Raw genomic sequence first — 16,537 nt, forward strand, 5'->3', positions numbered from 1 at the left:
CTAAGCAGTGGATACCCAGTCTTTCTGTACCTTTTCTAGCACAACTCTGGCTAGTTGCCCTTCCCTATAGTTAAGATTAAAATCCTCATCCATCTGTTTAGGTTCTTTCCATCCGACCAAAACCTTATCCCAACAGTGAGATAGCTTCTTGAGCCCTTTATTATTCAGCCTCCTAGTAGTTTTAAGATCCTAAAGTGCAAGAGGAGGATTCAACTTATGAGTCCACCATATCCCAAGACATAACAAAGAATTCCCTGCCTTAGTACATCCTTCCCAAACTGTAAGAATCAAGATCTCTTTTCACTTGCTACTGAACATCTTAGCCAAGACTGACCCTATAATTTTCAAAGGAGCATGTGAAAACAACTTGTCTTTCCAATCTAGACCTTGCTAGTTACCTCTAGCCTAAACTTGACGATCTTCAACAATTTCCCTAAACATATTTACCCAAATTTCCTCTTGTTGTTACAGGCATTTAGGAAGTAGTGCAATTTTGGCAGTTGTGTGAGAAGGAAGTTTAAGAATGCCAATGCCTCCTTCTTCCTTGGGCAATGTCAATCTATCCCATGCCAACCAAGCTAGAGTCTTCTTACTAGAGTTGCCATACCTCCATAGAAACTCTCTGATGGGTTTTATAATCTTCTGCCAACAATGACTTTCCCAAAGTCTAATACTGGACATAAAAACATAATATATGCATTTAATACTATATTACAGATGGAAACTCTATCATGAAATGGAACTCTAATACCCTCCCACTTCCTAAGTTTCTGTTGAAACTTGTCCAAAGCCCAATTAGTAAGCTGTTTGTTAGCTACATCCACTCCAAATGGTACCCCAAGGTGCCTAAGTATCTGTCCTCTTCTGATGACTTCACAGCCCCATCTCTCAAGGTCAAAGTTATTATCCTCAGATAAACTTATGATTTTTGACTTATGAATATTGCATTTTGATCTTGAGGCATCAGCAAAGTCCTGAATGATCCCCAACACTCTCCTAACATTCTAACTATCTTCTTGCAAAAATAAAAGAGAATCATCAGCAAAACAATGTATTATCAACTGCTCCCCATTATTCAACTTCAAGCGAGTAACTCTTCCTTCCATAAAGGCAAATTCTAGAGCCACAATCAAAGGGTGAGAAGCAATAGCAAACAGTAAAGGGGCAAGGGGAAAACTGTGTCGCATAGATCTATTTACTTCAAACCCTCCAACAATCCTGCCATTTAGCAATAGCTTAGATTAACCTCCAAAAGTGAGGGTATATATACATGTAGCCATCCTTATCCCAAACCCTAGTTTCTCCATCACCCTAGCAACAAAAGACCAATGAATTCTATCATATGCTTTCTCTAGATCCAACTACATCATAATACATTTATGCCTTGTCTTCAAAGCCAAGTCTCTGCCCAACATTGCAGCATATATGTTATCATATATAGACCTACCCTTGATAAAGCCATGTTGTCTCTTAGAAATAATATCCCGAAAAGTAGGAGTAATCCTGATGGGCAATGACGTTAGCTAGGACTTTGTAGATCACAGTCATCAAAGTAATTGGTCTCCAATGATTAAATCTCTCACAAGTAAACTGTTTGGGAATAAGCTTGATAATCCCTCCTTTAACTCCCTTTCCAAATTTCATGTTTTCTAAAAGCTTCTTTACAAATTCTCCCAACAATATCCTTCAGGGAAAGCTAGAAAGCTATGAAGAATTCCACAGAGAGCCCATCCCAGCCTTGTGATTTTTCCTTTCCTAGCTTTTGAAGGGCATCTCATCATTCATCTACTTCAATATCCCTCTCCAGCCATCTAGCCTTGTCAAAGCCAATTCTTTTATTTATTAAATCAAGTATTTTGTTTTTAGCGTGATATCTCTGTTAACCTATTCCTAGGGTTAACAAGATCTACTGCCATTATCTTACATCAAGGAGTCACGATAGACATACATTCAAGATATGAAGCAATAGTGTCCAAAGCTACAACTTAGACAGACACCCGTAATGGTGTCGATACTGCAGGGGAACGCTCTGCGAAAAAATAGCTCGACGCCAGGATGAAAGAGGGACCGATGAGCGTAGCGAAAGGTTACGCGAGCCTTCCGGGCAAGCAAATTCATCGCTCAACGTTTCCTTTCCAATAAATATTACAAAATCTAGCTTCAGTTTTCCCGTGTGCGATCATCGCTAAACAGGTCGAGGTCCCAATAGTGGCGATTACTAGCGATTTCAACTTCATGTTCTCGAGTTGCAGCTCGATGCTTACGACGCGGAAGTTCCCTTCGAAGGGAGCCATAACCGAACCCAAATAGAATGGAACTGACGCTTCGAGAGCCGCTCCTAAAACCTATCCATATGTACCAACCTAATTGACTCGAAACTGATATGATATTGTTCAAATAGATCCTCTTCTTTCCTCAATGAGATTCAAAGCGATACTTTTGGTAGTTTTAGAAACTAAACCTTTCTATCGCGGAGTTTAACTCGCTAGGGACCCATTCCCATCCAACGGTATTTATGGCGATTCTCGCTTCAAGAGCATGTGGTAGCAAGTTAAGATGAAGTCCTAAGTGATGTACTTCATGGATATATTATGAGAGTAGTCATTGTAATAGCATTAGGCCTCTTATGAGCCTGAAATGCCCGGTCGGCTACAATTTAAGTGAGTGTGAACACTTATGGCCATGTATATAAGTAAATTTCTCTCATAATATAACATACTCTTCCATTGTGCAATTAAGTCTTACTCTTACTAATCCTCTTGCTAATCTCTCTCCCTAATGTATGCTAGTGAGTGTAGGTGAGTAAAGTGATGTGAGAGGAGGGACGAGTACCCGTAGTGCAATGTGACGGTGTGACAACGTTCGCGGGAGAGGCACGGTGAAATTGCTTCTCAAGGAGTTTTAGAGCTTGGAGACCTCAAGGGTTACAAGATCGGCCATTGAAAAGATCCTCACCCACGACGTTCGCGGGAGAGGCACGGTGGAATTGCTTCTCAAGGAGTTTTAGAGCTTGGAGACCTCAAGGGTTACAAGATCGGCCATTGAAAAGATCCTCACCCACGACAATTGCAGTTCACCAGGTAATCTCTTGTTGGATATGTTTCAAGGAGGGTTAGGATGAGCCATAACATTTTTAGTGCCGCTCTGCTGAGGAGCCATCCCTTGGCTTTTTCTATCGTTTTTTCTATAATCTACGTATTACCGATTGCCCATTATCTTGATTAATGATTTTCCATGAAAAAGATGTGAATTTGATGATGATTTGTGTGTGATTTGATATAGAATAGCTCTCTTTTTTATTTTTATAAAGAATGCTTTTTGCTTAATTTTTAACGTAATTTTTTGTTTTTGTTTTTATTGTTGTTATTGTGATTTTTCATATTCTTAGGACTTACACATAGTTTGTATTAGGCTTAGTTTGCATCCATTTCATCAAACAATGTAATAGAATGTAGTTTTTAGTGAATTTTAGCTCTTTAATGTTAAACATAAAAATAAAATCATTAATTTAAGCTTAATTATGTGTTTGTTATTGAAATTATTTACATTAGAGTGTTAAAAAGTATTAACAGTAGCTTAATCCTTCAAAAATTTTCTTAAAACCATTAAAAAAAACCTTAAATTCAACTAATTTCTCTTAATGGATTGATTTTTATCATTAAAGATAATTAATCTTGTTCAAAGGATAAAAATTAAAAAAATATGTTAATTGAGATCTAAATTAATCATGGAGCAGTCGAAATTAGTATTTTTTAATGTTTTGAGAACATCTACATGCATCAAAACACCTAATTACATCAATTTTTTCATTAATTGGATAAATTTGACTCTTTGCTTAATTTTACCTTAAAAGAGAAGACCAAAATTAAAAGTCTAATTAATATCTTATTTTAGATTAATTTACACATTTGTTGGATACACATAGATTAGCATTCCCTTGCTCTATCCAATGAGGTGCTCAATTGTGTGAATTAATCAAAGATTAGTAATTAATTAGAGTCCTTGATTAATGTAAAAGAGAAAAAAATTAGTGAAAAAATTAATCTTTGATTAATTCTTAATTACTTTTTTTACATAACTCATTAAGACTAATGAGCATTCAATGAGTAGATACTCATGAGTTGTTAAATTGTCCATTTTGGGAGTCATTTATGAAGAGTGTAAGAGGTGTCATAAAATGGTTGACTTTTTTTTTCACTTACGTTTTTGAAAAAATACCTATATCTCCTTAATTTTAAATTCAAAAAATATTTTCCCAAAAAGAGAAATTTGTATTTCCCACTAGACTTTAAAAAAAAACGAATTTAATTTTTTCGTACGGAATTCACGGCATGAAACCCTAAGGTTTCACGGCATGAAAGACTTCCTTCACGCCCAAAAAAAAATCAAATTTAATTTTTTCGTAAAGTCCGATTCATGGCGTGAGAATTTGTTCACGCCCAAAAAAAAATGAATTTAATTTTTCCGTCTCACGACGTGAAACCCCAAGGTTTCACGGTGTGAGACTTTATTCACGCAAAAAAAAAACCAAATTTAATTTTTCCGTGAAGTCCGATTCACGGTGTGAAATCCTAAGGTTTCACAGTGTGAGATTTCGTCCACACGTGAGACTCTGAAAAACACTCCTGTTTGGAGGCTCATATCTCCTAAACCGTATATCCGATAAAGGTGCTCTAGGACTCATTGGAAAGCTGACATTGAGCTCTTCAACTTTGGTCTGGCCATCCAAAGTCAAAATTAATCGTTTTGGCCTCCAACTAGTAGCCTCAAAATTTGACTCGAAAATCGAGGCAAAAAACAGTCCGAAAAGCACGAAAAATTGTAAAAAATAGCGCAAAAATGTCAAACTATATTCGGGCTACTTTTTGAGAGTCAGAATAACAAAATCACGAACGACTCAAGGAAGCAAAGGTGTAGTACTCTAAAAATACTACAACTCTCTCATATAAAGTTTTTCAAAATTCCTTTTGGAACACCCTCAAAAACGTGCTACGAAACAAGGAGAAAAATCCCAAAAAAAATTAGTCGTCTTGAGACTGTGATGGAAAACAGGTTTTAGAACCTCCTCTTCCATCTGGGAAGTTACTAGCATGCACTTTTTTCAAAAAAATATCTCAGAGGTTCACGTGCGTATAGCGCCAAGCTAATTAGGGCAAACGGACACTCGTTTGACCCAACGAAGAGAACGCCAGGCCTCTTGAGGCTATAACGGGCTGTGAGAAAATATAAAAAGTAAATTAAAAAAAACGTGTGCTTGGGGGAGCGAGCCCTGGAAGAACTTTCTCCTAGCCCGGATCTCTGCCCACACCCCGGTTTTGGGAGGTCCCTGGCCCTCGAGTACAAGATGGATCTTTATGGAGACAAAAGCTCATGACTTTAGCCCAACATTGGAGGATAGATTTGCAGCCACCACTTGCGAGTTTGGGACCACCTCAGTTCGGCCCTTCAACAGTCCTCTCAAGCTTTATCAAAGGAGCGCCTCGTCAACCCTTGATATGGAACCCCTAGTCCGTCTACCCAACGGTTATATGTTGGGGCCTGCCCAAATGTATCATGGGGAGCTTTGTGTATGGGCCTAGTGCGGTCATTAGGAGATAGGCTTCTTTTCAAATAGCATCCCTCGGAGGCCCAGAAGAGGAGTCTCACTAGGATACAGGGCAGGGACAAACTTAGACTCGATGACAACTCTTCCACCCCCCCGGAGTGGCTTGTCCCAATCTCAAACACCCCCCCCCCCCCCCAAATGGTTGGGTGTGTTCACCAGGCACAACATACCTGGCGATGATAAGAGCTTCGCCTTCCTCACCTTCTCTATTGGACCACATAGCAGACTTGACAAAGCAGAGCCCCCTTCCGAGGATTTTAGTGCATGCACCTTACAGAGTAGGTTTCCATGAGCATGGTTGGCACATTGACCCTCCATTGGCTAAGGTGACCATGAGAGGGATTCTAGCGGTTATGGCTATGGGAGGGTCACCCTCTCACGCAGCTTCAGTAGGATCCAGAGGAGTGGGCATGACACGATCCCTTTGATAGAGAGGAGGCTCCCGGCACCCCTTTCTTTTCTTACACCACATGACTAGGCCAAAGGATTCAAATGCCCGCGATCAAGGGAACTCCTACAACAGCGGGGCACATGCAATCTCAAGGCCACTTTCCACAGTTTCTCACATTTCTGGAAGAGGCTGTGGGACAGTTTTCGGCCATGAAAGATCGCTCTCTTTCTGTGGCAATTGACACATTGGAGCCTAGCGGTTCGCAATTGGCTGGCCATCAGAGGTAGGCCTTGAGGTGTGGCCATCTTGAAGAGTCCTACCTCTAGCAGAGGATTGTCTGCATTTTCACTATGGACAGCACCCCCCCCACCCCCCAACACAGTTACTTGGGGCACAATTGCTTGGGCTGCTGAGGCTGAGGCCGTCATGGCATATGAGGAGGATAGGAGGAGCCTTGCCTCATAGGTCTCTCATCGTCGTATCTCCGCAATTCCAGTACCAGCTCCCACTGCACATCATTGGACTCCTGGTTCCTGCCAGAGATGCAAGATTTGCAGCACTATTGCTATGTGGCATATTTGGAGAGCTCGTTGTAGCGAGGCCATTGAGAGCACCCTCACCCCACTAGCAGAGTCCATCCGGAGCATCTGGCTCAATCGCATGTGGGAAGCTTCAGGGTGGCTCCGATCGCATGTGGAAGCACCGCAAGGCCTTTCTACGGCTTTGGCATCACGGTCCTTTTCTCACTGCCAGGGGCGGTGAGCCCACTTGGCATTGTAGACCACCTTTGTGGTTGCGCACCCCCCCCCCCCCCCCCCCCCCCCCCAAAAAAAAAAAAAACACCAATTGTATGGGGTAGCCTTCTCCTCCCAAAGCGGCCAGCCGGGGGAGAAGAGCGCACCATTTCCCCTTTTTTTGCAGTTTTCTTGATTATGCCTCCCCTCCATGGAGCTGAGCTTGTACTTGGCCTCCACGGCTGTTTTTGCAGTTTTCTTGATTATTGCTCCCCTCCATGGAGCTGAGCTTGTACTTGGCCTCCATGGCTGTTTTGCAGTTTTCTTGATTATTGCTCCCCTCCATGGAGCTGAGCTTGTACTTAACCAACACGGCTGTTTTGCTTGGTAACTAATAGAAGGATCTGTTTCCCAGGAAAAAAGAAAGGTGGTCATTGTAAACACCCTCCAACTATAACAGTGGGATGCTTCGGAAGAGGCAAAAACCTACTTAACTATGATCAGGTCCCAATAGAGGATGATTGATAGTAAGGTCTATGATATTAGAGATAAAGACTAGGGACCCCATGAGACACTCAATTGTAAAAGAGCCTCTGCCATGTGCAAAGCAAGGCCTCGTGAATTTGGTGGCTAGGGCATCCCATTGTAAACCATCAATCTCCAAGCATGCCTTAGATCCATTAAATGATGGGCCTAGGCAATAACAATCCCCTTATCTGCTGAAAAACTGGTAGTCCTGATTTCCTCATGAGCAAAGGAGACTTTTGCATCCTTGTTGGCTACCAGTCCTAGCATTGCAATCTCCCGACAATATGACATGCCCTTGTTGTGAGAAGCCTATAATATCCTAGTAAAGAGGATGCAACCTCTTTACTCCCTTTATCTAATGGATGGTGAACCACCAAGGGGAAAGTAGCACATAGCACAACGAGACCAGTTGGGCTCCTTTTCACCCATATGTACTGTGCCTCTCTCTTCCTTTACTGCAGACAATATATTTGAAATATGAGAACCAAATAACATGGAAACTCCCTTGATACTTGAACTCCACCTGATGTACAAATCTCTTGAATCAAGGATGAGGTCCAACTACATCTTGTCAAATTTTGCAATCCTCATTCCTGGCTTTGGTGTCTCTGTATTGAAGATAATCTTCCCCCTTCCTGAATCTCACCAAGATCTCACCAAAAGTGCCATTGCAGTTAGAAACAGTCTCATAGACCCACCATAAGAGGTGTATCATTGGTTGAAATGTTAGTAAGAAAGAGGCCCTTCAACTGGAACATACACAGCATACTAGCATAGAGTCGGGGTGACAAGATCACCCACTTGCAAATTACTTAACTGTGTGTGGAAAACCAAAAAGGTTATCAACAATAATTGCTCAAATAGGCTTTAGCTTCATGACAGAAAGCATTGATTTCTGTCTGTACACGAGGGGTTTCTATGATGCACTCTTGATTCTGTGATAAACGTGCCTTTGAACAGGATAAGAGAAGCACACCATTGAACAGGGAGATAGAAGAACAATAAGCAGCCTCTATAATACAAATAACCATTGGAACTCCCTATTCTCTACATGACTTTTCCCGAGTGTGGCAACACAACAAATTCTAGAATGATGTGATCATTAAGCACCTCCTTGAAATGAAAGACGATCTCGTATGTTATCGAAGAGGTTCCCAGCTGAAGAACTTTGCCCGAAGAATCTAAGTCTACCCAACAATTCGCCATTCTCTTTTTGAGACTCGGCCTCTGCCGCTTCATTGTGCAAACCAATGCGTTTATATGCCTGCAAGAAGCCATTGCACAGCACTCGAGTAAACGGACATTCAAAAAATGCATTAAGAACGTGGCTGCACGCAGACAAACACACAAAGCAACAAGCTTGCTATATCTACAATGAGAGAAAGGTCTAATCATGATTCAAAACTGTTCAAACACTTACATCCGCTCTGTCTTGCGGGTTTGGAAGCTTCACAATATACTTCAATGCTTCACCATTTTCACCTCCCTCAATGCAAGCCTCCACAAAAGGTTTAAAACCTGATGGGAACGGCACAAAAAAATCCCTCAATTCAGAAACTTGTGACAAATGGATCCCTTCATCGCATCCTTCTATTAGTATATAACAAGCTTCAAGCTTACCAATCGGAGGCTTCTTTTCCTTTGAAAACTTCTCAAGTGCAGTCCAGTTTGTAGTTGTAGACAAAGCTTTGATTTTGAGCCAATAAAACCGCTTTTCAGGAACCTGCTTACCAGCAAGAAGTTTTCAAGCTTTAGGGTCAAGACACGACAAGCATAGCTTAGGGCGATGCTGCATTTGGTCCAAAGGGAGAAGACGAATACCTTGAAATCACTCCTTAATTTTTCAGCAGCACGATTGTTCCCCAAAACAAGACATGTGCAGATGGTGTCACTCACACTTGAATCTACAAAGATAGCTTGTCCCGTAGCAGCCTCTAGCTCATGCTGTATCCTATGGATCAAAAAAGCTTGATAGTTATCAGCTTGAGATCTTAGCAGACTTCATCAGGGATGCTGCCAATGAGAGCGTGCAAGCATACCTTAACAGCTTGATATGTTCCTCTACACATTTTGCTTCAAGATTATGCTCCTTGGTTTGAGAGTATTGCAGCTCAGCTTGTTCAAGCAGCTTCACACGAGGCCCCTGAAATGGAGGACCCTGTCGTGAGGAGGGACTAACCACAAGCTCCCGAGATTCTTTCTTTTTTTTCCGGACTTGCTCCCAAGATTCCCTTATAATCGCCTCTGCTGCTCCCTATGAGGACAAAAAACAGTTTCTGATGAGGCAGATCAAGATGAACTGTGATATAAATACAACAAAGGGAGTGGATGGGCTATTTCCCCAAGAGAGAGAGAAAAGAAAGAAAGTTATATTCATGTCTACGGAAGACCCAAGGGCCTATGAGACCAAAAGTAATACAATGGTACCATAGATATACTGAGCCATGGAAAACCGAAAGAAAAAGTAAAATGAAAACATCTGACAGTACATGTGATCAGCAGATGATCCTGTGTAGAGTGAGATATGTTGTGATCAGCTAATGATGATACCCACCTCGGCCAGAACCGATCTGATGGTGAAGTGAATCTCAAGCCTCTGTGATGGGAGCGTAACATGTCGGCGGAGAACCTCACGAATCTGTCTCTACGTGGTGGAGGGTCCTGATGCAGTGGGTCGGGGACGTTTGGCTCACAGAATGGATTGAGCTCTCTCACTAAGAACTCCTCTGGGGCGTGGAGTTGGAGCGTGGGTACGGTGGTGGGCTCTGATGTCGTAGTAGAGGAACTGTTGTGGATAGTGGATTTCGATGTGGATGTATGTACCACAAAGAAATCTGTGATGGCTCTCTGAGGTGTCCTGTCGGAGCTGGGGCTGTCTCTCAACATGCTACCTCAACAATACATCCCTATGTCGTCTGAGCTCCATCAAGTACATGCCCGAGCACCTCTGATCCTCAAACTGTATCACCCGTGTGAGTGGTCCGAATCCCTCTCGGAAGAGGCAGTGGAATCTCCCCCGTATCTCATAGTAAGTTGGGCAACTGAGCATATAATGGGCCTCATCCTCTACTGTTCCTGTGATGCATATTGTGCATGTCCTCTCCTCATGTGGGATATCCTCAGCTCTGCTAGTCTCTACTCTAAGGCAGTGGGAGGATAGCCTGAGCTGGCCGATCATGATACGCATTGCATGTGACATGTGTTTCTGTATGTATCCTGGGATCTCAAAGAATCTATCCTCAGAGAGTCTCAAGAAGTGATCTCTATAGAACTCACACTTCTTACCAATCTCTGACAGAAACACCCATGTTTGGTGTATGTGTAGCCCGAGTAGATCTAACCGGATGATCCGGTTGATCTCCTGACGTGAGAGATCAAGGTATGGGGAATCCAAGCTATACTGAAAAAGGGGGAGACGGTCCATCTGTATGCCATGTGCATGAAACCACTCGACTACCTCAAAGTACCATGCATGTGTCGGTAATGGTGGTGGCCGTATTGCGGAGGAGGAGGGCAGTCCAGCTCGTCTTAATCCCTCAGTGCAAGTCGTGGGAGGCGATCTCTGTCAAGTGTGTATACATGCTGAATATAAGTGACAGTTTGAAAAAGGGCATTTGTAACCAATGGGGCCAACCCAAACTCTGCATGTAGCATGTCATGTGGTACAGATGGCTTACTCCTGATCATGCATGACAACAACATCACTTGTAGCCTCTCTATGCTCCTCCAGTGATCCTTCCCTAGGCTTGGCCCCCAAAGGGCTACACCATACATAACCGCTGGTCGTACTAGAGTATCAAAGAGTCAGCACTTAGTGCAGGGTTCTTGGAAATGTGCCTGGAAACACTGTCTCTCCATACGGGCTAGGGAGGCATGCCCCCTTGCAAGTCGATCAATGGCAGCTGTGGTCATGCAAAACAAGTAAATGTGACTCCTAGATACACATACTTCTGCACAATCTCCACTGGAGCATCTCTATATATGAAAGAAAATCGTGAGGCGACTGCATAAGATGTGTTGAAGACCATAACCTTGGTTTTGCAAATTGACTCTAAGGTCTCTCTCCCTGCAAAATCTATCCAATGCATTTAAGTGTTTCTGTAAGCCCTTGGCTGAATCTGAGATCAAGACAATGTCGTCAGCATATAGCAATATGGGCACTACTATCCACAAATACTGCACAATGTATAGGCCAAAGAGTGTAGGCCAAATATGGGCCTCATGATCTTTTGCTCTCCCATTATGCAGCTTTTTAAGAGCCCTAGTGACATTGGGGGAATCAAATAGATAAGATGATATAGGCCTAGGGATGTGTGACATTTGTGGTATAGGCAGGTTTGGCACATCATACAGCTGTCGTGCATAGGCTTCCCAAAGGCTAGGATCTGTGATAGGTGTAGGTGCTCTTTTTTCTTCTAGAATGTGCCAAGCTTCTGAGTTGTCCTCGCTCAAAAAGAGCTGGTATAACTCTTGTTCTTGTCTAGCGAGAAATGCCCATTTCTTTCGGCAAGTGAATGTACGGAAGATGCATTGCATCTTATGTGCTGAAATCAGCCCATGTTCCCTCTCGCGTAAGAGGTGAAGCCTAGTGGTTTTGCACTCTTCATCATACCATCCATTCTGGGGTTGGGATCCCATTGGCAAACTTGTTGTGGAGCATGTGGTGTAGGGGAATCTAGCGTGGGGGGAGTCATGAATGATGGAGGAAAGTTGGGATGTGATGGTGGAGATAGGGAGGGATAAGTTGAGAGCTGAAATGTGGCGGGAGAGGTGGTCCTCATAGATGTGGTCAAGATCATGATGGAAATGAATCCGGGTGAAGGTGGTGACAGGGGGTGTGGATGCGGGCAGTAAGATGGAGGATGAGATCGTGAAAGAAAGTAATGCGTGGTCAGCTAGTATGGGGGGGGGGGGGGAGGGAGGGCATCTGCATATAGCATAATGTGGACTGTGTGGTACTTGAGATGTCTACCCCGTCCCCACCACTGTGACCAATGAAGTCAGCCACCTCATCGATGTTTAGCCCAAATAGTGTAGGAGAGAGTGGGCATCCTTGCTTCACACCTATGGTGCTAGCAATAACATCAGATAGCCCCCCAGGGCATCGTATGTGCCCGAGGACCTGCTCATATAAAGCATAGATGCCCCAAACCATCTCTGATGGGATCCCCAATGACTGTAGGCGCTGGAAGAGTCTCTCGTGGCACCGTGTCAAATGCTTTGCGGAAATCCACAAAGCAGCAGTATAATCTCTTCTCCCGCGCCCTAGCCTGGTCAATTAGACATCTCAAAGTGAATATATGGTCAATAGTGGAGAAAGCTCGTCGGAATCCAGCCTGCCCTGGTGCTCGCAGTCCCTCCTTCTGTGCATATGAGCTCAACTCTGCCTCGAGCACTGCGCCATAAAGTTTGGCCAATGTATGACCAATCATGATAGTCCTGTAGTTGTTGGGGTCTAGCATGTCTCCCGCTTTGTGGAGAGGCACGATGGTGTGCATAGTCCACTAGGCCCTCCACTAGTGCCCTATTAAAGAGGTGAGCAACAAAGGGTCCCAGTGTGTCAGCTGCATAAATAAGATGCTCACTCTGTATACCTGTGTGGTTAGCCGATCTCCCATGCTGTAACCGGCGGATAGCTCTCTCTACCATCGAGGCAGTAAAGAAAGTAGAGGTGGTAGGGCGGGATTCCTGTGGCTGTGGTATGGGCGGCTGCTGAGGGATATGGTAGAGGCTCTTTGCATGTGTGTACCATGTGTGTGGATCCTCAATCGGGGTACGAGGGCGAGGCTCTCTCATCTTGCGCCATGCAGTGGCTGCATCTCTGCTCATGAGTAGGTGGTATATTATATATATCTCAGTACTGTGCCTCGTATGCACACCTCTTATGGCGTGTGAGGGTCCTCATCTGTCGGCTCGCCTGTCTCTGTGTAATGGTCCCTAGTGCTCTCTGGGCACGGAGGTGTCTATATAGCACTTTGCACTCATCATCATACCACCGATTCTAGGGCATGCTCCCAGATCTATCTGTGTGTGCAATGTGTGTATGATGGGGGAAGCTGCGGGTGGCGGCCGTATGTAGTAGAGACGACAGTTGGGGGGTGAGTGTGTCTAGAGGTGACAGGGGATCCATCTGGAATAGCCCATCATATACATGATGCTCATATATGTCTGCCAAGTCATGGGTGAAGTAGAAAGTTGTATGCGATGCCTGTGGGTGCTGGTGTGGAGCTCGCCAGTGACCGTAAGAGGTACGTGTGATCCGCACCAATAGGACAGAAATAAAGAAAGAAAGTTATATTAAACATCTCCTAAAGGCCCAATGGGTCTGTGAGACCAAAGTGATACGATGATATCCATGGTATGTCTCATCATGGAAAAGAAAAACAGAACAAGTAGAAATAACATAGCTCTCTCAGAGTAGAGGCTGATACAATGGGGAAGTACATGGAGTACAAGACAGTCTCATCATGGAGTACATGAGAGAGAGAGAGAGAGAGAGAGAGAGATGTGAGGAGGAAATTTGAGTCTCTAACCTGGGGCTGTCCAGTAGAGATGTAAAAGAGTCTTAGAACTTCCAGGTCATTTTGCCTGCGAAGTGGGGAAATATAAGGAACCTTTAGGAGCTTTTCACTTTCACAAGACCACACTGTTAGTTTAATATAAAAACATACTCTTGTCAAAGTTAGTTGCACTTACCTTGCAAAGGATATGAAAAGATCTCGGGCAAGTGGTTTTGCTAAAATAATACGATTAAACTCTTCACGGGATTTCTGAGTCACAAAACAAAAACAAGAGACATCAAGTTGTAGAACCTATAAAACAAAAGCTTTACATAATGATATGATTATACATACTTGGCCCAGTATCTGAAAGATGACACAGTACACCAGATCTGTATCTCCACTTTCAACTGCCTTCAATAAGGCCCGTTCTTCTTCTCCCATGTTGATCAGAAGAGGGATCTGAGATTTCAGACATAAAGGCTAAGTACCGAGAGAGTCTTCACACAACATTCTCTTAACTCCAACCTATTCAACTAACAAGAAAAAAGCTTCCTCAAATCCTTGAAGCAGGCAAAACCACAGCATGATTAATTTGAGGGACATATGTATGGATGCATGGATGGATATATCCATGGCACGCACATGCATGTATGCATGTATGCATGCATGCACGCTATGCATGTATGTGCATATGCACACATGCACCTGCATGCGTGCGTGTCCACATGGATGTATGCACGTTCACATGCATGCATGCTTATATATACGTATATATACAACCATGTATGCATATTTGTGTGCAAGCATATATGTATGTATGCATGTGCATATGTAGGTATGCGTGTATGCATCTGTGCATGCATGCGGGTATGTCTACGCACCCCAGTGTGTGCGTGTGTGCCTGCATGTGTTCACTACAAGAAGACAAACCTCCAGTTACGAGTTGATAAAGCAGAAATATCTTATGATTTTGATCATTAAACAGCTAGAAGTGTTGTGGAAATAAAACCTGTTCAGAGGATTGGGGCTCATAATCCAAGAGCAGCGCAGCAAGTTTATGCCTCCCCTTCTGGTGTGCATTTGCAGCTACTGCAGCATAGGAAATCCCTGAACAAGCCTTCAGCTGGAGAGCAGCAGAAAATCTGGTTAGAAACGTAAAGCATATTCTATCAAGCCAAGTCAAAAATGCAGACAAAATCTGCAGAAATTGAATTAAGAACAAACTACCTTGACAACAATCAAATCCAGTAGAGTGGCATCAGGTACATTGAAAGCAAGATCGATTTTTGCAGACGCCCAATTAGTCAGAACCTTCTCCTGTTTTTAGCAGAAAAGAAAAGGGCCACCTAAGTTCTACCCGCCCACACCAACACCACATGCTGATTTGATCTAGAAAATGTGGTCAGAAACAAACCTGGCTGAGATTGAGATACTCTGATACTCTAAGAGCCAGCAAGTGTCGGTCAGCATTCACCAACCTGGAGATCAGTACTGGTGCAGTAAGAACCTGCAGAAACATCATCAGGTTATCACCGACAAAGAGCACTAAGGTGGCGACTTCACAAAAGAGAACAAGGTGGCTATGTACTCACTTTCAATTGCTGTATGCTGAGCGGGATACCAATCTCGAAATTACGGACTGCATTGAGAACTCGTAGTGTTTTACACATCTCACGGAATCGATTTCGGGGGAAATGGCTGTCTCAACAACAAGTTGAATGCAGAGATTATTGTCAGTGTTTCAACTCATCACAGAAGTAGTGCAACATCCATGCTAACTAGCACACATAAGCAAACATCATATTATTTAGCATACATTTAGAGGTGATCATCCACTCTTTTCATTGCAAAGTGAAACGGACAGCAATTTGCCCACCAACCAAAATAGATCCCATGCCCATCAACTAGCTTTTATTTGAGCAACAAATCAGGTAAAAGCTTCACGCTAGCAATAGTCGGCTAAGTTCTCCCTGCTCCAGTGCCAAAAATTGATCAGCATAAGAGCATCAAAACCTCAACCAAATCTAAAGACTGGCGTCTCTTGCTCGTGCCGCACGAATTAAATAAGATAAGGCAAGGTGCTCCAAGTGTCTATCCAGTTCATAGGCCAAGCAGTTAATTGGTGTTTGCACTTTGAGTCAAAGTGCACTTATGAGGAGGGGCAATATCCGTTTTACTTTGAGGCCTGTTTTCTAGAAAGCTTCAGCAATTTCTTCCTCCCTGGTGAATCCAGAAGCTTGAAGACAGTGCTTGTCACCATTTGGTCCTTTCTTCTACTGTAACCAATGTCTGGCGGACACCAGACACATCAGAAGGGAGAGATGAGAACAGGGGATTACAGGGTGACGGACACCTGTATTAAGCCGGGATTGGATTAAGGACTATCAGGGCATTACTCAGAAAGTTTCTGCGAGGGATTTGGACACTAGATGTGTGTGTTGCAGGACTTTTTCTCTTATGAATAATTTATGAGGCTATCTGCTCACACTTATTTAAGTGGGTGGACATTTTATGGGCTTTGTAATTGAGAGCATACACATTGGGTGGACCAGAATTTTAATTCTTGTACGGACACACAAAAAATAAGGCGCCCATATCTCATGAACGATTTATGCTCATATATATATATCAAGGGGAGAGGAGTTTGAGGAGGGGTCTGGCTTCTTTACAGCAGCTTCAGGAGAGTTCCCCAGATAGGCCATGGATTGAGAGTCAGCTTGCTGCCGCCCGCACGGAGATTAGATCCATAGAGGAGAGAAGGGTGGAGTACAGGTAC

General features: G+C 43.4%; 1 protein-coding gene across 1 annotated transcript in view; it reads right to left on the reverse strand.

Annotated features, from left to right (window-relative positions):
* Nucleotides 1–8,027: 8,027 nt before the first annotated feature.
* The window catches only part of VCL1 (vacuoleless1 (VCL1)), a 53,849-nt gene continuing 45,339 nt past the window's right edge, over nt 8,028–16,537 (reverse strand). The window contains exons 4-15 of the mRNA XM_086820196.1: nt 15,354–15,459; nt 15,176–15,268; nt 14,989–15,078; nt 14,771–14,884; nt 14,113–14,220; nt 13,955–14,028; nt 13,792–13,846; nt 9,298–9,512; nt 9,080–9,209; nt 8,879–8,981; nt 8,679–8,776; nt 8,028–8,522 (exon numbers count right to left, since the gene is read on the reverse strand). Of these exons, the coding sequence (XP_086676322.1) occupies nt 8,361–8,522; nt 8,679–8,776; nt 8,879–8,981; nt 9,080–9,209; nt 9,298–9,512; nt 13,792–13,846; nt 13,955–14,028; nt 14,113–14,220; nt 14,771–14,884; nt 14,989–15,078; nt 15,176–15,268; nt 15,354–15,459 (1,348 nt within the window). The 3' untranslated portion in view covers nt 8,028–8,360. The remainder of the gene's footprint in view (nt 8,523–8,678; nt 8,777–8,878; nt 8,982–9,079; nt 9,210–9,297; nt 9,513–13,791; nt 13,847–13,954; nt 14,029–14,112; nt 14,221–14,770; nt 14,885–14,988; nt 15,079–15,175; nt 15,269–15,353; nt 15,460–16,537) is intronic.

This window comes from Cibotium barometz, chromosome 26 (genome assembly GCF_041138505.1).
Source record: "Cibotium barometz isolate CiBa-2024 chromosome 26, ASM4113850v1, whole genome shotgun sequence".
NCBI lineage: Eukaryota > Viridiplantae > Streptophyta > Polypodiopsida > Cyatheales > Cibotiaceae > Cibotium > Cibotium barometz.